The 23,553-nt window shown below is 37.1% G+C and overlaps 1 protein-coding gene across 20 annotated transcripts in view; it reads right to left on the reverse strand.

Annotated features, from left to right (window-relative positions):
- Positions 1-23,553, reverse strand: part of DLG1 (discs large MAGUK scaffold protein 1) — a 163,555-nt gene that overhangs the window by 130,716 nt on the left and 9,286 nt on the right. For 19 of the 20 annotated variants that reach the window (XR_009961730.1, XM_062603358.1, XM_062603369.1 and 16 more), the window contains exon 3: positions 18,721-18,887. Coding sequence is in view for 19 of the 20 variants with exons in the window: in XM_062603358.1 (XP_062459342.1) it covers positions 18,721-18,887 (167 nt within the window). In the remaining variant the exon portion in view is untranslated. Of the gene's footprint in view, positions 1-7,290; positions 8,585-18,720; positions 18,888-23,553 lie in introns of those variants that run through there. The other variant, XM_062603364.1, reaches the window with a different exon arrangement.

The following is a 23,553-nucleotide window of genomic DNA, read 5'->3' on the forward strand; positions in this document are numbered from 1 at the left end:
AATTAATTTTATTTGGGTTCTTTTCCCCAAATAGCAATATAGCAAATAGAAGAATAAGAAATAAGTCTCCTTCTGGGTAAAACAGTTACAAAGAGATACAGGAATAAACTAGAGTCAAACATGCACAATTTTGAACTACTATGCATTTTCAAAGAAATAATGTGTGTACAAGAGTGAAAGGCCATGGTTCAATTACAGAAGAGAAATGGACCAAGTTCATCATCGTAACATTCCAAGAACTTCAAGAGAGTTACTACAAAGATAAATAAAAACTAAGTGCAGGAATGCAAGAAGCATGACTGCTCAGTTCTGGATTCACTGCTTCTACTTTTGGCCAACGCACCACCCCAGCAGGCCCAAGTCAGAAGAGCCATGATGGTCTGCTTGAGAGAAGAGCTCTGGAGCTTGAGCCACACCACTTGCAGATCATCTGCCGCACACACAATGAGCAAACAGAGCACACAGTGGCGATGTCTTCACCAGGTAATAAAGGCACCCCAAAGGCAGCTGGCTAAATGCAACCATCACACTATTTTTCCAAAAGGAAAGAAGAGGCCAGAGAGGAGTGAAAAGTCACTGCAATGGAGTGCTCCACCTCAATGGCACATTTGAGAGAAACTTGGATGGTGGCTGGCACACTCAGCCGCGTCATGATATGGAAGGAAAAAGAATGTCCTCAACATGTATTATACGTGGGTGCAAGTAAACCCACGTTAAAGTATATACAAAGACCGAAAGAAGGAAGTAATTATTGTTCTTATGTTTTCACACAATGCAGGGCAGGGAGGGAATCATTCCTCCAGGCAATATGGGTTTGTCACTGAAACACATGAAGGACTGTTCATTCTCTCTTGGGCATTTAGATGAGTTCATGAAATGATTTCCGCCCATGTTGGCCTTTAAGACAGCAGCCCTTAGTTACACTTTCAGTGTGTATTAGAATTTCATTAAACTGTGTCCTTCCCTCCTCCAGATCCAAGATGTAAGTGTGTGGTCTTCAAAGAAACATCTCTTCCGGGGGGGGGGGGGGGGGGGGACCACACCAACACCAAACACAAAAACCCAGCAAAAACCAAAACCTCACAAGGCTGAATCACTTAACAGTGTCAGTCTTCACCTAAGTCTTCAATGTTTTCCTTTTTTTTTTTTTTTTCTGGTAAATACCAGTCCTAGGAATAAGATTCAAGAAATGTTATTACCACTTATGCAAGTATGAGTAATATCCACTGACAATAAATCAGGCTATGATTAAGCCTCAAGGAAAGCATAAAAACACACCTCATGCTAACAAAGCCCTGGTGCAACTTTCTGCATTCACAAAAGAGAAGTGATCAAGCATAGTGTCAGCAATAAAATAAAACTGACTAGTGGCATACCAGATGATCAGCCAGTGAGCTCAGCCACCCTGAAATCTCTCTTCAAGTAAGAGAGAAAGCCTTTTGGTTTTTTGCCATCAAGAAATCTAAATACCTCTGCCTACTGGAGGAATCGTGTTGAAGACCATATGTCCAACTACGAACAACCCTACGCTTACTCACCCACTGTTCTCTCCCACTGTTTTCATTACAACAGGAAACTATGCCAAAGCTGTTCACTCTGAGGGTCCAGTTTCATGACTAGCAGTCAAATAGAACAAACATTTTGATCCTGCTGCCAAGAGCATCACTGCTGTCTTCCCTTTCTCCTTCCGAAAGTGTTAAGCTCTTAAGTCTGATTTTACCTGTCTTCTCACAAGCAGCTGAGTCAATTTAACTGCTCAATACTTTTTAACTCACCATCCCAGCAGCTACTTTTAAATTACTCTAGTGCTCATTATACTTTCCCATGAGCTGGTTTCACTCGCTAGCCAGCAGAAAAGCATACCAAGTTCTGCTAGGTTCCTAGTAGGTGTGCAGTGAAGAAGGCAGAAGTACTTGCAGTTAGCAACCCAATAGATCAGTTCACTGTCACTTATGAATCACAGAATGGTTAGGGTTGGAAAGGACCTTGAAATCATCTAGTACCAATGCCCCTGCCATGGGAAGGGACACCTCACACTAGACCATATCGCCCAAGATTCTGTCTAACAGACAGGAAGCCATGGATCGAATTCTGCTCCCGTAGGTAACAGGGATAGCAAAGCAAAAACTACCCTTAATGAATCCTACCTAGAAATAAAACAACCTGGAAGATTAGTCAGGTTATGATCATCAGCTCCTCCAAAATAAACCCACACTGTTTCAGGCAAGCAAATGGAGTTGTGAATATGCCTTGAAGGGGTCTTATTTATACAAAAAAAACAACCAAAAAAAAAACAGTTGTCACTTATCTGTAGTATTAATCAGCAGCTTTTCTTTTAAAACAGGAGGGGAGATAAGCAATAACTTAAACACAACAACTCAAGAGCTTCATGTAAGATTGATCAGCCTCATGCAAACACCTCAGGTATGTGGCATCCAGTTTCTTTGAGCACACAAACTCAAAAAAATACAAACTCCACTGGTGTGCCTGCCTGAAAAACTATACAATTCTAGTAATTTTTAGTTTATCAATGAAATGACCCTGCATACTGCAGTCACTTAGAAGCAAACACATGTAAACAAAGATTACCTCTGGAGATACTCTGTATACAAAGCACATGCCACAGATTTATACTTTTGTTTTGTATTTTATGTGCATTTTGGCAACCACCTCTTGCCCAGAAAGCCCTTGAAACCTGAACTGTTTGTGGCTGGGAGAATACCAAATAACATATAAAGTGAAAGAGAATTCTGAATTTAAGAGAATACCCTTAAAAAGAACTTAAATGCAGAAAGCTTATTATATCCTTTTAATTGATACATAGTAAGAACAAACTTTTATTAATTATTTGCCTTAAGACTATTTTCTCATGCCTTCTTAGTACAGCTTTTCAGATTTTGCATACCAGGTTCCTTTTATCATTTCCACTACTGTTAGTCTCTGCCACCTTCAACTTCATCACTCTTGGTGTCCTCACTCACCACCTTCAAATCCATACATCTTCAAGTCTCAGACAAGCCACCTTCAGTTCCACCCATGGAATCAGAAGCGAAGTATTTCTTAAGTTCTTTAGCTTCAACCTCTGGATTTAACTAATCTCCTGCCATCTTGTGCTGCACTGGGCTTTTTTATTTAACATGTAGGGGTTAGAATCGTGACCCCCTGCCAAAGGTCATTTTGTTTATTAAAGCTTCAAACTTTTTAAAGGCTTATTCATGACCATAAACACATGCAGTTTGAACATCATTCCTCCTGGCATGACCACAAGATTAGTAGTCTCCGATTGTATTATTCCTTTTTTTTTTTGTCAAATACCCTTTAAACCTATGGCACACATTACTCACACACTTCGCCTCTTATTCCAAATCAAAGTTAGCCAATCCTTTAGTTTGCAGACTGCCATCCTTGATTTTCATACTTACCAACTATCTAGTAGGCAGCTGTTTTCTTGGCATTGCATACTTCAAGACTGCATGCAAGAGTAATTTCATACTATCTGCTGACACTGCCAGCATTAGTGATGCACGATTTTTTTCACTTCCCAAAGTTCTTTTGATGGCTAATTCTGCACACATTTCCTCAGTGTTACAACCAGATGGCATATCAAAGCCAAGTGGTGTATTATTAGCACCACTCAATTGGCTCACCAGATAACTATTATTTATACACAATCCAATCAAATATGTTTGGAAAGCAAATTGCTTTTTCATGAGGACATGGGATGTTGGCAAAATGAAGTTCCTTGCCAAAACCCATCATGACACATCATCTACATGTGCCAACTTAGACGGGCTGTTGAGGACTATTTAGCACTCAAGGTATTTCTTAAGCTTTTAGTGTAAGAATTTCCCATATAACTGCATTTCCATCCATCTACAATTTTAAATTCACAGAAGTCTATGTTTTCTTCCTCCACTTTGAGAAAGCATCCTCCTTTGGGCCTACCAAGTAATTTTTGCATCAAGTTTATATGTAAAAGCTTGGATTTTAATAGTTTCCATTTTCACACAATTACCTCTATCATATTTTATTTCCTACCAACATCAGTTTTTAGTTTTTATGTATACAGTAGCTCAGAATGTTAAAACTTGCATTATAGCCTCTCTTTATGCTTCTTCAAACATTTGGTAGATCGTAGCTGGAATGCCGTAATAAGTACAGTGGAGAGACACTAAAATCATCAAGTGGCTGAAGCACAATTAAGAACTGGGAACTGGGCTTGTTCAACCTGGAGAAATGAAGGCTTTGCACTTTGAAAGAGTCTAGTAGCAGCCTTCTAATACCCAAGAGAAGGTTATCAAGAGAAAGTGTGGCCCTTGCTATGCACAGCAGGAGAAAAGACAACCTTAAACTGAGAGAAGGCGAGGACTACAAAACCTAATCAAAGCCCTATGTAACCTGGTCTGAAGGTGATGCTGACCCTGTTTTAAGCAGGTAGTTGGACTAGATCACTTCCCTGTTCAAGAGATCCTGTCATTCCCTTTTCACTTGCAACTAGTAGGTAGGGCAGCAGATTTCACTTGAGGGAAATTCCTGAAACTAACAGTAATAACAATGGGACTCTGAATTACAATACACTGCACAACCAAGCAAGGAAGCCTGCAGGAATCACATACACTCAGTGTCTTTCCAATTCAGCCACCCTGGCTGTAGCTGTGCCTCTGTTCAGGCACCATGCAGCCTCCCACCCTGCACAGCCGTATCACTGTGCTCACCCAGAACTCATGATAAGTTTTAACACCTTGGTGACCTTTCATCTTTCTCCCTTGGTAATAGGCTGATGCATCATACATGCTTCCCCTCTCCCAAGACACCATGTTTTGGCTACTCTCAGAAACAAGGTACTGGACTAGACTGATGCTGCTGTGGTGTAGTCCAAGCAGCATGCTTCTTCGTATTTCAAAATTAAAATTGTACAAAGAAATAATTCTTCTGCACTAGTCTTACTAGGAATACTAATCAAAGACAGTTTACATCGCTTTAAATTCAGGCATTGTACTGAAGTACAGTACTGAATAAACACGCTACGAATGCTCAAAAAATTGTTTTTTTCTGTAAAAAAAAAAAATCGTATTTTGTACTTTTAAGTACCATGAACTCATTTTAAACTGTTACTTAAATAAAAATCATTACTGTAAGCTCAGCCCACGTGCCTGCTCTTAATAGTATCCATGGTTGCAGTGATGCAAATTTGCCTACCTACATCAAACCGAATGTGCCCACATAAGAAGAAAAAAAAAATATTAATCAGTATTCTTTGTACTAGATTAGGACAAAGTAAACCAATTAGACCTTACAAGACAGAACAAAAAGTGGTCTAAGAAACTGTTCACTCATCACAACTAGATCTTAATACTGAATTAAGCAAAACAGAATTATCAAAAATCAAATTATAAAAGACTTCTCAAGTTAATTAGAAAATTTATCTCACTGACCAAATTCTTCTCTTCCCTAGTCAGAAATAAAGATTAACAATGAGTTATTTCAAATACTCCCCCACTCAAGGCAGAGAAAGGGGAAGCGTTTAACACTATTACTAATCCTATAATAAATTTCTTTAATGCTGATTTAAAAACTGCCTGCCGTACATGCATTTATTTTCCTTTTTTTTGAGGACAGATAACCAAGGAATGCATTTTGCATTAGACTACAACTTTCAAGTCATCAGATGCACACATGTTCACAGGCAAGTAAACAGTTCTTTCGTAAGTCCCACTTTAAATAAAAAACTTTAGCTGAAGCATCAAGCTACTACAGCAGTATTCAGTTAAACGAGTCCAAAATTTCACATGAAGGAGTCAGGAAGAATTAAGTGCTGATAACTCCAGGTGGAGATGCATGATCAGTCTAAGCCCATGTAAGACTATGCTGTGCAGAGAGGAGGATCTCCTCCTCTCCCATGCAGCATTTCCACAAGTAGTCTTACTTGGTTAGCAAACATAGAGCTGGGCTAATCATACCAAAAACCAGTAATTTTTTTTTCCAGAACACATTTTCTGTTGGCTTAACTTTCCATATAAGTTATCTTTATTACCTTAAACAAGTAGATATGGGAAGGTAAATAAATGCACAACATAAAACTAAAGTTGAGCAGTTGATTACAAAAATGACAGCACTACCCATTCCTTTTTTAAAATGAGCACAACAAAACTAAGGTAACATGCTGATGTAACCAACCTAATATCCAACCTTAATCTCACTGTACAAAGAGACTATTCTAAAAGAAATAAAACAGAAATGGCCCAAATGAATGTTATTAATCAAGCATGATTTTCAAAGGGCATGTTTCACTTCCAAATAAAACCCCAACAGTTCAGACACCAGAAAGTCTCTTTTGCTGGTGAGAGACAAGGTAACTTCATTCCGATCAGCCTGTGCTTCCTTGTGTCAAACATCTTGACCTTTTCTCTTATACAAACTACCAATGAACCCACATAATATTCTAAAGATGCTCAATTTTACTATACTTCTTGAGAAGGACATTTGTATGAGCAAGTTTTATAATTTCATATTATCTGAAGAATGCTAGAAGTAGCTTGTTAGAAAAACATTAAACCTGTAGCTTTATATACATCCAGAAAAAAAGAGTGATAGAGAACAGTTTACCACCTGCAGGAAAATAAAAACTTCCAAAAATGCCAGACAACACACTATTAATACTATTTCTGCATCAGATTATCTTTAGCAGTGGACTGTGTTAAAAACAATCATCCTAGCATGTAATGTGCTAAAACTTCATCCTAGCACAAAGTAATGACACTAAGATATCTGAGTGTCTTTATTTCAATCACAAGATGTCAAAATAAAGCATCTTGAAATATATCCATCCATAACAGGACTACCCAGATTAATCATCTTTTCTTTGATAATTATTTTAAACATTTCTTGATAAAGAAGATGTAGAACAACATTTGGAATTACTTACTCTGTAATAAGAAGCAAGCTACTATTCTAGCCCATTAGAGAGAGTGAATTTTTTTATAGAAGAGAACCTTACTGCAGAATGACAACAGAAAAAAAAAAACACAAAAAAAAAAACAAAAAAATCATTCTACTACACTTTAGTTTTTTTAACATGTGCATAATCAGCTCTTACAAGAATTAACATCTATGATTTTTCTTAGCAACAACTAAAGAATCAATTTTGGCAGTCTGTGCAGCTGAAATAAAAAAAAAAATCTACGCTAAAAAACCTTCAAGACGTTTTAATTACAGGTAGACAAAAACTGGACAAATGATTCAACAAGAACTTCCAAGATTGCAGGCTTTAATCAAAAGCTGTTATCTTACCTTTGTTGTTACAATGCATAAGCAATCCATCGTTTCAGCATAGCAGGTCTCTTTCCAAACATTTAAAAGGTTTATGTTCAATCACAGCTAAACACCATCTCAACAGAAGGAGAAAGAGCACTCTTATTTAATAGACAAAACAGCAGAATGCATGTCAGGTTTCCCTTTGAATTCATTCAGAGGTAGAAACACCGTCGAAAAAAAGCAGCAGGCTAAAATACAAATGCTTTAAGTTTCACGGAAGATTCTTAGCCTATTTTGATTATCTACAGCTGAAAAACTTGAATTTACCCTTGAAAATATCCTACAAAAGATGTCAAATCCTATTCCATACCAGTTAAGTACCTCCTCGTATTCTATTTCATATACTCCTCTTTCAGGATTACCTAATACATGAGCATCACAGGGAATCATTTGATGCAATGCAATACAAAATTATTTTACAGAAAAAAAAAAAAAAACCACCACCCTCAATTCAGCTTTTCTCAGCTGGTTACAATTTCTAAAATGAAATGTTTGTTCAAAAATAGTTTTGGTTGCAAGCAAGTATTTCTCCCCTAACGTCATTTCAGCATTTGCAGACTGCAAAATAACTGATTTCTTAGGCAGTAATGAATGGAATATTCCATGTAGAAGAGGGAGAGAAGAAAGTGGCAAGGAAACAGTAATGCATATTGCAAGAGAAACGCTATTTTGAGCCCTGAATTAACCTAGAATTTCATTTTCTTTTATAAGACTGTAATGCAGTGACAAGGCAAAGTTTGTATGCACAGGTATTGTCTTCTCAGTCTAATAAGCACAGCTGGGAAAACTCAAACACCTGGGCACAATAAAACCTGCTACATACTATGAAACACAAAATTGACAGTTTCATAGATTAGTAAGAACCTTATTACATTAATTTCCAACAAGTGGCATTGAAAGCAACTAGTTAGCTCAGTTTCCACTACCTTGCCCTGCTAGGTCTCCCACTAATACCTTTGCTGCAAACACAATGAAGTATATTGGAAAAATTCAATAAATAATTTCAAACTATTAGATCTCATCTGCAGCATTTTCCTTCTAGCCCAAGATGTACAACTACCCAAACTGATTATGTTTCTTATCAGCAAACTCAGAATAAATTAAGTATATATCTAGAGCATTCACACTATTCCCCACTTGATTCCTGAACTCGGCCATATGTACAATGCAGGGGTGGGAAGGTGGAGGACACCAGAAACTTTACCAAACAAGGAAACTATTCTTCCTAAAATTAAACATTTTATTTTGCAGGCAGGTAGTACTTTTACAGGACGAAGAAGAAGAGGAGGATATTATAAATTACTTCTCAGACTTATAAAACAAACAAAATAACTCTCAAAACAAACCACACACCAAAAAAACCCAAACCATTAAAGAAGAAAAGCTTGACTGCATGCTACAAAGACAACGCTATTCAGCTTGAATGGAATTTCAAGGGAGATTTTATACCATTCAGCCACCAAGACCAGGATTTTTACCTTGTGTGTCCAATTCAATCCAGAGATAGTTTTCTATAAAGTCTGTGAAGAATTTCTACTATGAACACCTAGGTGAAGTTTTCACTGCTACAGAGCATCACTGGAAAAAAATACGCATCATTCAGATTGATAAGGCTCAACTCTGACAGAAGTCTCAATACTGACTTCAGAAAGTAGAAAAGCACCAGTTAAGCTGATGAGGATTTCCTCTTTGTCAGAAATGGGGGGGGGGGGGGGGGGACAGGGATGGGACGGGGACAAGGGGGAAATTACTCACAGCACCCCACATAAAAATTGTCCTTGCATTTCTCAAGTCTTTTGTTGGGAAGACTTCAAAGATCAGAAAAAATAAGAAAATGCAAACATCCAATAAAGTACAAAAAAAACTGAGGAAATGCATTTTTAGGTGACTTGGCATATGTCCAGCGTCTTGCTCAGAAACACCTCCAGTGACTAGTCCAAGGCATGCAGTCAGTCCACATCTGTTTCTTGCACAGTCTTTGCTTTAGGAACCCCAAAAGCAGACACAAACTCTACTCATCCCTCATGCTCTGCTCATGAAAGGCAAAGATGAATGATACTTTCTCATCACTCAAATCTCTCAGCCACCTTGGTTCAAAAGTAAGCTTTTGCAGACTAATCTTGGCTACAACCAGCTTACATTCAGGGTCACTCTTTTTTTACCCCCCCCTCAATTTTTTATTCTCTTGCCTTCTTTGGCAGTCTTTGAGAACTAAGGATCGTCATCATGCCATTTTCTTCCCCTTCCACCATTCTTTTGACAAGATCCTGAGGCTTGTTAGTCTTGTCATAAAAAGCACAAAACTTCTCTCAGGTTGCTGATGAAGTCTATATGATGGGGAAAGCGAACTACCCAGAGAGGTGGGGAACAGGCATTTCTTTGCTGAGCATTTGTGGATCTGACTGCTCATCATGACTACTAACACTTCAGAGCAGAGGATACAGGGAAAGTCATCTCATAACAAGCATGCTTGACAATAGCACATCCATTGCACCAGAGTAACACGTCCAGCCAACCGACATTACAGCCCTTCACCTACCACTGCACCACTGTTACGGATTAAAAGCCATTCTGGTATGTCTGCACAGTTCTTTCAAGCCCCATCTTTAGCTAAGCACAAACAATAGAATGTCCACATGGAGGGAGGGGAAAAAGACAATCACACACACCATAGTGGTAGAACAAAAAATTCCGTAGCAAACACCAGTACACATTTTCATGACTGTAGTACACAGATGGATAAGCACTGAGAGAGCACTGTATGTAAAAAAGGTATTTTTTGCTCAAAAGCAATTTTTGCAGACTTTTCATCAGAAATACTACACACAGAAGAAATAAATATTCAAAACAAATTGACAAGTTTTAAAACTCCTTGACCAGTCAAGCACATGTTACAATTTGGACCTCAGAATAAACGTTTGTTTTTTTTTTTTCGAAACAAGAACTAGGTAAGGAAACCAGAACTAAAACTATTGGTATTAAGCAGTTTAATAAAATAAGTTAAAACCATCTTTAAATTGTATTGTGAGGAGCAACAGGAAGATGTTAAAGAGCACACCAAAACTTGAATCAAAATCTTGAAATTCCCCATTTTTAATGCACTGAAGAGTAAGGCATTCACACATAGTACTGTCAGCCATTCAAATCACCATTATTCTCCAGAATTTGTAAGAAGCACTGTCATCTGCTCATGTCATTTGTATTTACTGAAAATAAATCTTTCTGTCCTGTCAGCTCCAAGTGATCTCACTAACAATCAGCAACAACTATTTTATGCCATTTGGCCAGAAGGAAGAAGAGCGTTTTCACTCACCACTAGCTGTGGCATTAACATTGAAAAACAAAGGGCAATTCTCATGTGAGAAACAAAGGGAAGGTTTTTTTCTTGCCTTGCAGTATCTACAGATTCTTTTGGGTTATGTCTGACATTCACTTTTTGTGTCTTCACAGGCTTATTCTTTTCCTAGTGTGAGAGATTCTATCTACAAAGTCACCAGGTTAACTAAATGAAGAAAAATTCATGCACAGATAAACCATGCATAGAAATACATCACACAAGTGAAAACAATGCTTTGGAAATTTATTTTGCAAATAAAGAATTTCTTCATCTATCCACAAATTTAAGAGTATTTGTGGTTATTTAAATACTAATTTGCTCTCAGATTCTATGAGGAAACCTGCATAACACATAGCTACCACAGGTGTAACCAGAGAAGCCTGCTCCACTCAGGTGTGTCAACTGCCCAACCTCAGCATATTTGAGATGTTTCAAAGACTCGGTAAAGATCAAGCACGATCACCACTGCAAGCATTTTCTCAGCTCCTTTACTAAAGAAAACATTAAAATCTTAAGACGCTGTAACCAAATTTATGCAGCTACCTTTGAACCTGGCTGCAAGATGCAGTATGACAAGGTTTAAAAAAAACATAATTAAATACTGAATTCACACAATTTATTCTTATAAGTTCTCTACTTCTGAATTGAGAAAGGTAAGTTTTTTTACAAATAGCAGATTTTTATAGCAGATTTTATTGCTTGTATATGCATTCTGAACTGAGCATGGGGCTTGGCACTGATTTGTTTGCTTTTGCATTCAGTTTGACAAGAAGCCTGCCCCTGGAAAGCTTTTTTAAGTTTGGTTCAAAATTCACATTCTTTCATTTGCACAAACAGCCTAGATTTCAAGAACTGAAGGCAAAGTACATAGCAACCCAAATATCATTTCCCCACCGGAAAGTTAACACAGAGAAAGCAATGAAGCTCCTGAGTGACCAAAGACTAAGTACAATATGCAGAAAAGTAACTGATAGAAATAATGGGCAAAAAACCACATAGATATAAGCGTAAAGGACCAGAATGCTAACAGGGAGCATGACAATCAGATATAGCATATCATCATGTCAACCAGTACTGAGTCTTTACAAATATTAAGGCAAAGAAGGTTTTGAAGACAGCACAATGCATCTGGGACTTTCCCAGGAATAGCCTGTTATTACAACAGGTACAATTTGACTGTATTTGGAAACACCAGGTGAGAATATTGCCATTAAAAATTCAGAAACAGCAAAACAGAACTAGAGTATCCTCAGGCATTAATAATGTGTTCTTCATATACAGATACCTCTTTCTGAGATTTCCTCCAAGATCCCAATTAACCGCTTGATGCGACATTCCATTTTGAATACAAACTGCTACTGATTAAATACAATTTTTTCATTCCACTAGAAGCCATACACCCAAAGCTCTTTCCTCTAGACTATCTCAACTCATCTTGTTAAGAAGTCACACAAACTATCAAAACTTTACAGCTGTTAACAAGACATCAACACCCAACTCCCATATTGTAGGTGAAAATTAGGGGAGTTTAACTTCATTCCTTTTTAAAGTACTCAACATTGACTATTGTCTTTTTACAGATACTAAGCAAACTGAGCATGAGCTGCAGTATGCCATAATAGTGAAGGGGCTAAAGGAGCTTCATTAGCAGAAACACCATCAGTAGTATCAAGCAAAACTATTATTCCTCTTCACCTGGCACTTCTAATATGGCATAGGGAATACTGCATCCAGTTTTGGGCCCCTCAATACAACAGGGACACTGATAACCTGAAGCAAGTTCTGCAGAGGGCCATTTAGATGGTGAAAGGCCTGGAAGATTTGCCCCTTAAAGAGAGGATCAGGACACAGGACTTGTTTTAGTCTCAAGAAAAAAAAATTCAGTGGAGCCTACAAGCAGCCTTCCAGTACCTACAGTGAGACTGCCCAGAGGACAAAAGCCAAGTGCATACTGCACTATGGAAAGACACGAGAAAACATGATTAAATGGAAACAGATTTCTGCCAGAAACAAGGAAAAGCATTTTCAGCATGAGGATAGTCAAGCATTGGAACAGATCAGACAGAAAAGTTTTGCAGTTCCCATACTTGGAGGTTATCAGCGCTCAGCTGCTTGAAACCCTTTGCACTCTGATCAACATCACAGGTGAGGCTGAATTATTTTATGATTCCAAGATGTTTAGAGTTTCATTTCCACACTGCTATGGCACCAAAATCAGCTGACACATCTATAGTTTCAGCTATTTTCCTTACTTCCTCTTTTGCTTTCTTTTTATTAAAAGAAATTGGCAAAAGGCCTTAGAAGACAGTGAGCCAGACGGTCTCTCTACATGCCAGACACTAAACACATGGGCATGTGCAGATAAACCGGGAAACCACAGATCAGACCAAAGTACTTCAGCCACCCTTACTCACTACAGATATCTGTTAGCCCAAGCCACTCCAGATCCAGTTCCACCTCCTAAGACAAAACATTTATTTTGAGTAAGTGTTCAGTGTTTTGCATTTTTTCCCAACATCCATCCAAAATGGAATTACTGTGGCTACTTTTAATTTAAGATGAACAGCAAACACTTTTTAACTTCTCAGATTTAAAATTATCACAATATTAAGACATACCCTATAGATTAAAGAATTAAAAAAGAATGTCACAAAACTACTATTTCCCTAGCAACACACACAATTAGGTCCAAGGAGATTTCTACCAGTGATTCAAGTTATACCACATATTTCTCAAAGCCAAATTATCCCACCTACAGATGGCACTACAGATCACAGCAAACAGTTTAACAGACTGTTCTCTCCCGTACACACACTTCCCTCACACGATTACCAGCGTTAAGCGATCTTGCTTTAGATTTGTTAGCTGCTTTGCCAATGCATACCTAAAACCCATTATTTAATTTTTAACGAGAAAACTGTATGCGTGTTTCATCCTTTCCAAATTGAATCTATACTCTTTTTTTCTTTCGCTAATTCTTAGTACTGAAAGGGTTAACATTCCTTTCCTGCTTATCACTGTCTTGAACCTTTTTTTTTTCTGGGTGGGTTTTTTTTTTTTTTGGTTTGGTTTTTTTGCCTCATCATCTTTCTCTACTGCAGATCAAAACAAATAAAACTGTCAAATAAGGCTCCAGGAAACATAAAACATGGAAAAGAAAACAGATTGCAGTGAACGGGAAAACTGCAATATGTAGCTCCTTCTCTAATGCAGTACCTATGCGGATTACAAACTCCAGTCTTTTGATCCAGAAGTAGGAAGGCAAAAGCAGAACTAGGCTACGTCCCACTAAAAGTCCTCAGGCAACCTAAGCTTGTACATACAACACTATGCTGTGTACATACACAAGCACACATTGCTAAAAAGTCATTCCCAAAGTCAGCTGTGTAGAAAGTTCTTGTAACACAATCCTTAATCACTTTAGGGGAGCATTATATTCCCACTCAAGCAACTCTCAGATATACGATCAATGTATCAACTGGAAGAACACTTACTTGCTTCACAGTAACTACAACAACATATATCCTTAAGGTAAAAGAAAGCATTGAAAGATATTACTTCCAAAGCCAATAATTTGCAAATGATTAAAACCTGTCCAGTTCTTACCACCTACAGTCCTACCAGCCCAGCAAGCAATAGAATAGAGATTAAAAAGTAGCTCTGGTTGTATCTGATTAATGAACTAACACTGAATTGGGCAGCAAACTTGCAAGTCTAAAAAAGTAACAGGTTAAGCAAACAAACAAAAAAAATAGCTATGAACAAAATCTGGCCTACTACACTCGGGTTCCCTCCAATATCTAGTAAATTTCAGCAAGCAAAACAAATTACTGAACACATACTATACCAGAACTGTTATATGCTTAGGCTGATTAAAACCAAATATATAAAACAAATCTCAAGTAGGGACCTAAAAAAAGAAGCATATTATTGAAACCAAAATGCATTACGTTTTACAGGATAAAAACATTCATTTTCAGGTACTACACACAGCAAGTAGGTGGAATATAAGATGTTAATATATTGGAATTTCTCCTCATAATTTCATGATATTTCAGAATATTGAGGGAAAGGTATTGCCTTACAGGTATACAAAGAAAAAAAAACACCACACACACAAAAAAAAAACCAAAACAGTCACTGAAGAAAAAAGAATTAAGGCAAATAAAATGTACAAGATTATACGCTTACTGTAGCAATTTTCATATATATATATATATATGAAAGCTAAGCTAAACTATGACATCCACATATACTAGAGAAAGCAAAAGAAACCAATATTGAATTACTACTCTTCAAAAATGTCCACATTTACTACTACGAAGTGGAAGCAGTATTCTACCTAATGAAATGCACAAGGTGACATTTACTGTAGGTGACAAACTATGAGAAAAATTTGGTTTCAGTTTCACATAAACTAGGATCAACACCAATATAAGCAACTATGTTTTTAAATACTCCAGTAAATGTAAACTCTGACCTTCATATAAAGAAGGTCAAGCAACTGTTTGACTTTCACATGATACTTGAGAGAAGTCTGAAGGAAGACAGGTGGCTTTGTCACAATGCTCAAATCTGGGCCACCTAGAAATAACAAAGCAATTCACACTATATCAGGTTCTGTTCAGTAACACTATATACCATGGCTACCAGACCATACTGGAGAAACAGCTGTATTATCTAGCAAACAGTTCAGCTGGGAACATACACTTTTGTCTATGGTGAGACTTTCCAAGTAAGGCCATTCTTCCTTTCAACGCATCAGTCATCTTGCCATGATAATGTGCCTGTTGTCATTGTTGCAGTGTCATGGACAAGCACTTGTATTCCTGGCAATCTATTAGCACATGAGAATAATAACGAAACATGCACTTTTATAATTTATACCTTCATACGCATCTTTATGTAAAATTTAGAAAGATAAAGGGATACCACTACTCTGTACCTGATAAGTCTTTCTTGTTGTGGGCATCTCAGTCACAAAATGATCAAACTTTTTATAGGATTAGTTTTCCAGTTTCTGGAGGGGGGTCAGGGGAAAAATAATCACAAAGCCTGGATTTAACAGTATGCACTATTCTGCACTTCAGATTTCAACAGGTCTCCCCTGTAGGGGAAGCACATAATGTGCTACAGTTGGAACAGCATAACACAAATCTCATAGTAGGAGATACCTGCTTCACAATCCTAGCTGCTGGAATTAGAAGCACGCTTAACAGTAACAAAATGGTTTGATAGGAATGTAAGTAAGTCCATTACACTGTTCCAGGGTGTATTAGAGGAAAAAAAGGTAATAAGAAGCAACACTTAAATCAGCTATACTGCTTTTCAAGACCTTCAGTAAGGGCAACTGCCCATGTACAGCTCTTTTGGTACTTAGGAAAACATTTAAAACATTTTTGCAAAGCCTCTTACATCTTGTATAGGCACAAAATGTTATCTTCCTTTTTTACATTTGCCTACAAACACAGAAAAATTCAGTTTCCCAAATAAGTGTTCAATTCTTTTAAACAGCATCAAGTCTTTCCATCACTCTTCATTTCTTTTGAAGCTTTAGATCTTCCTTGTAAATCTCTCTGAAGCATTCAAATTCTTCTAAGTATTTTTTACACCACAGTACCTTAAATTTGACAGCATTTCCAGCAAGTCCTTATGCAGACCAAATAGAACAGTTTTGAACCACACTGATGTCAATAAGGTGTTTCTTTTCGTGTATTAACATGACATGGTTGACACACCTTGAGATTCAAGTGACCCAGATCTTTACCAAGAAACAATTTATTAACTCTTCACCTTCTACAGGTGCTACTTTAATACAGCCAAAGTGCAATGTAAACCAACACTGTACTTGGTCCTGCTGAACTAGAGTCTTCCCATTAATTACTTCAGGTGCTCAAAGCTTCATTCTAGTCTTAGCTTCTGAAGCAGCAACACACCATTCTTCTCCCATGGTTTAATTTATAATTTAATCAGAATATTTTCACTAAAAACTCAAAGTAGGATGCATCTTTTTAGAAACTGATATATTGTCTCAAAAGATAGCCAGTTAAACCATGCCAAAAGTTTTACTGATATCAGAATTTATCCCATGTACTACTTCTTCCTACCACAAGTACTGTCAGCACTTTAGAAAGCAGCTTTTTGACAAAACTTAACAACTATGATGGCTATTATTTGGTTTCTTTATCACTTTCAAGGAGCTACAAAAAGACTGTAGAATCCTTCCCAATAACTGTTAAATCTGGATCCTCCTTTCCTGCCTTGCTCATACATTTGCCATTTTTAAAAGGTAGTGTTTACCCATCTGCAATTTTCTGAAACTTCAAAAGAGCAACTGTAGTGACTCTTCAATTGCCTTATTAAGGTCTTTGCACATGAAAACATAAAATGCATTAGAACCAGCTTATTTCAAGACATCACAGAAGACAAAATAATCTTTGCCTATCCTTGCCTACCCGACTGTCTACAGCTCATTTTGCCCCTGGCTTCTAAGAGATTCTATTTCCACCATATCCACCATAGTTGCTCTACAGCTGTAAGACTAAGATTTAGTTGATGTCATACAATAAATAGAATCATAGAATCACAGGCATAGCACAATGGTGTTTTCCCTACTATTGCTCATATACCCTATCATTATTCCACTTTCTCCAAAGATGACAATTCTTAGAGTTTTCATTAAGGTTACTATGATGACAGTGGCCTTTTCTATGCAATTTCAGGTAACTAAGTTTCCAAAAAGAAAGACCGTTTAAGTTACCCAGTGTATAATCAAGATTCACAAAAAACAAAGGAAAATAATCCACTCCTACACCTTAAGTTCAACTAAACTTTTAATGTCTCAAGTTTTCAATTACTTATAAACCTGTAAAATACAGTATACCTACCTGCTCATTTTCTTCACATAAAGAGATTTTAGTGACTGTTCTTGGCAATATGCAACTTGTCCCTAGTCCCTAACTAGGTTAATCTTTAATCTGCTCATTTTCTACTTTGACAGAACACAACATGACTCTTGGACTTCCTCTACAGTTTCCTTTAAGGCATTTCTGATGAATTTTATATTAGCTCCAGTATGACAAAGGTAAAAAAAAATAGAACAAGCACAAGCACTTTTCTGTTTTTACCTGCACAAATTCATTAGCATATCACACACTTGCTTGTGTCCTGCAGCTAAGTGAACTTTCTTACACAGCCCAAATAGTATCTAACAGAGGTTACTCAATAAAGCATCCTAACAACCTCACATTGCTGGGTAGTACGAGCTCCCACATTTCCCTGCAGGCTGCAGCACTCATCCTTTGGCTGGTCTTCCCCAGTGCTCTTCCTGAGCTCTACTGCCACTTCATGAAAACAGGTCATCACAGCACACTACTTTCATTTATGACTGAGAAACACACACTTTTTCCAATGCTCAGGATTGAGGGCGCACTTGAAAGAAAGTTCACCCCTTTGGGGACAAATAACAGGTCTGACACAAAAAAAAAAAACAAAAAAAAAAAAAAATCAAGCAACGGTGTAACTAACTTGAGCAGGGAGATTTCAATGTAGTACACATCAACATGCATTTCCCTACTCAGTTTTTTCACCACCCTCCAATAACTCTATTCATGTTAAAAAATATACATAAATGTGTTTTTATATTTTCCTTCCAGAACACAGCTGCTTAAGTAGCAGAGAATTTCTTATGAAGAAACTGAGAAGTTTACTATCAGAAAAGATTTAACTTCAGATTTCCCAAACTGCTAATGAAGTAATGACTAAAGAGCTGTCAGCATAGATGAGTATAAGCATACTAAGCCTGTCATCAAAGTTCCAAATTCAGAGCATAAATCCAATTTAATGGTCACTTAAGGGTATATTTGACAACCAAGTTTATAAATTTTTGACTAAGCAAAATGCACACATCTTCATTAAACATTCCAATAATTAAATCCTCTATATTACTATCAATCTTAATTCAAGTTTTCTATGGAAATAAATATTTTATAAAATGAAGGAAGTGTAGAGAACACTGTTGAGCTAATAGTCACAAAAAGAAAAATAAACCAAAGATTTCTTTATCATACCTCTACACTTGGGCTAAGGCTGCTGGGCAGTGTTTCTGATGTCACTGTTGTGCTCGGAAGGCTGGAGAAGTCCCAGGTATTCACAGGCTGTATTGGTTCAGATGGCTGAGAGTGATCAATACATTTTGGATTGTCCAACAAGGTCACTTCATAAAATTCTTGAATATCTAAGGATGTCCAAAAAAAGAAGTTAGGCTTTATAGTTACTGTAACATTCTGATTTTAACAATATCTTCCCCCTGCAAAACAAATTAGATACCTAATACTTTATCTACCTATTACAGACAAAGGTTTATCACCCAGGTCATTTGAACTTCCTTAAAGGCCACACAACTCACTCTCTATGCCCTGTATCTCAGAGCCAACATGTCCCCACTTACTTTGGGCTTCTGCTACCGACCTCAATAGCACGATCTGCAGCAGGAACAGCAGAAGTGTATGGAGTAACTGCAGTAGAACTCTGGAAGGGATGGGTTGTCTATACTTCAAGTTACGGTATGTGTAATTTCAGTTAACGTAGCTTTTGGTTATTTGAAATCTACTGTTCAAGGGCAGTATAAGAAGGTCTTTTTTTCAGTACATGTTTTAATTAAATGACCACAGAAATAAAAGTGATCATTTTATATACATATACTGATGACATCATCAAGAGAGAAGTTGCAAGAAATTAGGAAAAAGGAGATTGATCAGGACATACCATCATCTGCTTTTTCAGCCTAAGTAACACAACTTGGATGAAACTTTTAACAGTATGAATTACAAGTCATACTTACGAATTAATAAACACTTTTTTTTTCTTTTTTTTATAACCCTGAAGACTCAACTGGAAACTTCAGTAGAACAAATATCTAGTGGCATTAGGGTTTTTTATTGACATCCTATCCACTACATGAAGCACCAATAAAAATAACACAATCTAAAGCAGCATCAAGGGTATTTCTATCAAGTATAAGATATGAAATTTGCTACCACAACTATAAACTCATCCATCAACGCTCAAATTAAAAAAGATAAAATTAAGACATCTGAAAAGTTACAGGCTAAGGAAAGGGCAGACAAAGAAGTTGTCTTGTAAAGATTTTAGTCTCTTCTGTGAGGTATAAATCTGCTAAAGAGGAGCTGTAAATTACACCAACTTCACAGAAGACAAATATATAGATACAGTTGGTCCAAGAAGTAAATAGGACCCAGGCACAAATAAGGACACTGAACTGCAAAATCTTGTAGTTTTCAACAGCTGTTCAGGGTCATAGCAGAGACATAGCAATTAACTCTTTTATAGACCTGCACCACAGAAGATAGACAATGCACATAAAAGAAGCCTTACTGTTGGTGGTGGTCCAGTCTTAGATTATTTTTTTTATATATATATAAACATACACACACACACACACACATTGCACTCCTGCTCTCTACTAGTCCAGAAAACTGCTATTTTCATTTTCCATTTGTATCCTTTACCTGAGCAAGAGTCAAATTCCTATCAACTGCTTACATTAATTTTTAAAGTTATACTTGCTCTTAGCGCTGCTGATTGGAAGAAGTAGCAGTGTGGGTTGCTGAAGATGTTAAGTGACCTAGATATACAGGAGCAAAGCAGCCTAAGAGATACAAATTGCCTTTAAATCCATCTTTCACATTAGCTCCCTCAGTTGCAAATTTGCCTTGTAGCTGCATTAACAGCAATATATCAATCAAGAACAATAAGGTAATCCCCCCCCCCCCCGAGTACTTTGTATATTAAAATATGCAGTGCTTTCAGTTGATTCTATAGCTGCAATCACCAGCAACCAAGCCAGGAAGATCACTACATTATTTATGGGAAGGGGCTATTTGCGTAACTGTTTTGCAACAGAAATCTAGGGCACCACTTCTCAATTCTGCTACTGTTCTTTTAAGTCCCTGCCAGTGGAGGTAGCCACTTACTCATACTGCAGAATGACTTGTTTCAAAAAGTATGTTATTTCCCAAACATCTTCTCCACTTCTCTGTGGAAAACACTACAATAGGCTTATCACTGAAAGATGTCAGAAATATATACACTACTTATTTCTGAGGATTAGTTTCTGTTTATCCTGAACTTGCTCCAAAATCCCTTAAGTTTCTAGGAACTTGGTGTCTATATAATAATATGCACTTTTCTTTTTTAACATTTATTTACATTTTTGCTATTCAGAATGAAAACATTAAGTACTTAGGAGTGTAGGCAAGCAGTCTATGCACCCTGTGCATTAGGCCCACAGAGAATAAGTGCTAGACACTTGGATTTTTTTAAAGACAGAAATTCAGGCCATACCTCATTCAACCTAAAATATTTCTTCTTCTGGTCTATTGCTATGTATCAGCTCACAAAATTATTTAATCACATGAGCACACTTAAATATCTACTTAAGTCATATTAATCAGTGGATGCATTATTAGCATATGAAAAGTCCTAATATTTTCCTAATTCTTACAAGTAGCAGGTAGTAAAATACTAAGTTTTTTTGTTGGGCTGTTTTGGGGGTTTTTTAGTTATACTTGTGGTTAGATTCCCTCTTAAAGCTAGATGTGCTTTCTTCGTTCTTGTTTTTTAAATGTTCCAGCCCCTTCCTCCCACATTAATTCCAAGATATATTACAGCTCAAACAAAGTTACAGAAAAATAATTCCAATCAGACATCACACAAAAGGAAAACACAGATGGGGAACATTTCTAACTAGAGGGGAAACACTAGAAGAGCTGACTGACACTAGAAAATAATAGGGGAAAAGTTTCAGGAAAGCCAAATTGAGAAAAAGTGATTTATGATAGGCAACACAGAAAATCATCCTGGAATCATATCAGCTTACAAGTAAAACTACATTAAGTGACCAAATCAGCAATATGTGGGATGGCAACAAGAATAAAAGTCTATACAAAGCAAGTGACAGACCACCAGTTTTGAACAGGAAGACTCTTAGGAAACTTTTCTTCTTAACTTACTAGTAGTGTGAAAGCCTAAGCACTCGTGACAAACACGGTGGTTTTTTTCAGTATTCCTTACAGTAGAAGTTGACCAACTGAAAGCAGGTTGCTGGTGCACTCCCTGCTCCCTCTCACCTCATATTCTCCACTCATCTTAGCTGTTCTTTGAATAGGTTCATTCACCAGTATTGTGATACACTAGAAGCTAACACTGCTCATTATTAAAGTAAACAAGCAAGTTACCTACCCAATATAATTTCAAACCCAAATCAACTTCACAGGGGAGTCCCAGGTTCACTAAATCTACAACACAGTAACTGAAAGAGCAGCAGAACTGCAGAAGCAAACAAATTCTTACAACATCTTGCAAATTAACTGTATTTGATGGCACTGCAAGAGCCTACAACAATTCTGCCTAGAGGATCTGCCTCTGAGGACAAGGATTCCAACTGCAACATGACACCATTCCTTCAGATAGATTTCTTCCCTGCTCCTTAGTAATCAGACACAAGGCCTCTGCTTGCCATTTCTACTGGTATGCGGAGTGTCTGATATTTTTTGCTATATATTCATAAAGTACACTTGTAATCAAGGGTAACTTAACATCAGCATGTTCTAAAAATCTGTCAAGGCAAGATCTCTACATGCACCTTTCCTATAGAAAGGAATATGTAATTTTAGTATAGTCAGCCAGTAAAATAAAGCTGAGCAGAATTCTTCTCTGCATTCACTTATGCAGGAACCTTTTGATAACAGTAACTTTGCAAGTCAAAGATCAGATACCTATAACTGCATTTTCTTAAGGGAATGGTGTAACCCTGTAAACAAGGTGTTGGCATTGCTTATAACAGACCATGACCCCTATGCTAAGCTAATAACCAGGCATATGGACTTCTCTTGGCCTACCTGGAGCTTTGTTTTAGCTTGTCCAACAGCAATTATCTAAAGACCAGGTGACTTACCTAATCTGAATAGCTTTCACTTAGCTTCAGATGATTGTGTGATGTAACACCTATTTTAATAAATATTTATATATAAAATACACACAACTTACACAGTAATAATACTTAAATATATAAATTTACATATAAATGTTCTCTACATTCCATATATACTTGTATGTAAAACCAATAGGGTTTACGTCACTCAATTGTTCGAAGCCAAGTAAAAAGCTGTACTTCAGTACACGCACACACACAGATTATACATAAAAGTATGCATGTATTTCTGTAGCTAATAGGAATCATAACAAGTAGTTATTCTGTAGAAAACGAGTTACCTATGACCCCAGAACAAAAAGCTGCATAGAGGAACCCAAGCACACAATGACAGCAGAGGCCTTGAAAATAAAGGCACGGGTTGATATTGGAGACCTCAAGGCTAAAAGCAACCCAATTGCTAATTACTGGTCAAAGGAGATCAACCTTGTGAACTTGGCATGAACAGTTTAAGGGATAACAGAATAAAAAACAAGCATCCAGCATATGTAAAACAGACTGTATATGCAAGAAATTCAACTGTAATATGGAACTGCAACGTACTGAAGAACAAAGCACAGAGCATATTAGCAGTCAAAAGTAACCTCAAGAAAACACAACAGTGAGAAGAAACAATCAATCCCATACAACTCCATGGGAATCACCCCCTGTACCACTCAGTCTCCCATTCCCTGTTCTTCCCTGCCCATATTTTAGTATGCTCTGGCTTTCTAATAATTATTAAGCACCTCACTGCATTTTTTTATGTCATGTTGTTATTTAGGTAGCTGATGTTGGACTTTTAATATTATGGTATAGAAGGAATCACTAAAATTTCATGGGAATTTACTGCTTATCTCCTGGAAGGAGGTTGTAGCAAAGGGGTGTCAGTCTCCCAAGTAACAAGTGA

Source organism: Pezoporus occidentalis, unplaced genomic scaffold (assembly GCF_034315485.1).
Source record: "Pezoporus occidentalis ecotype Australia unplaced genomic scaffold, CSIRO_AGI_Poc_V1 ctg8, whole genome shotgun sequence".
Lineage (NCBI taxonomy): Eukaryota > Metazoa > Chordata > Aves > Psittaciformes > Psittacidae > Pezoporus > Pezoporus occidentalis.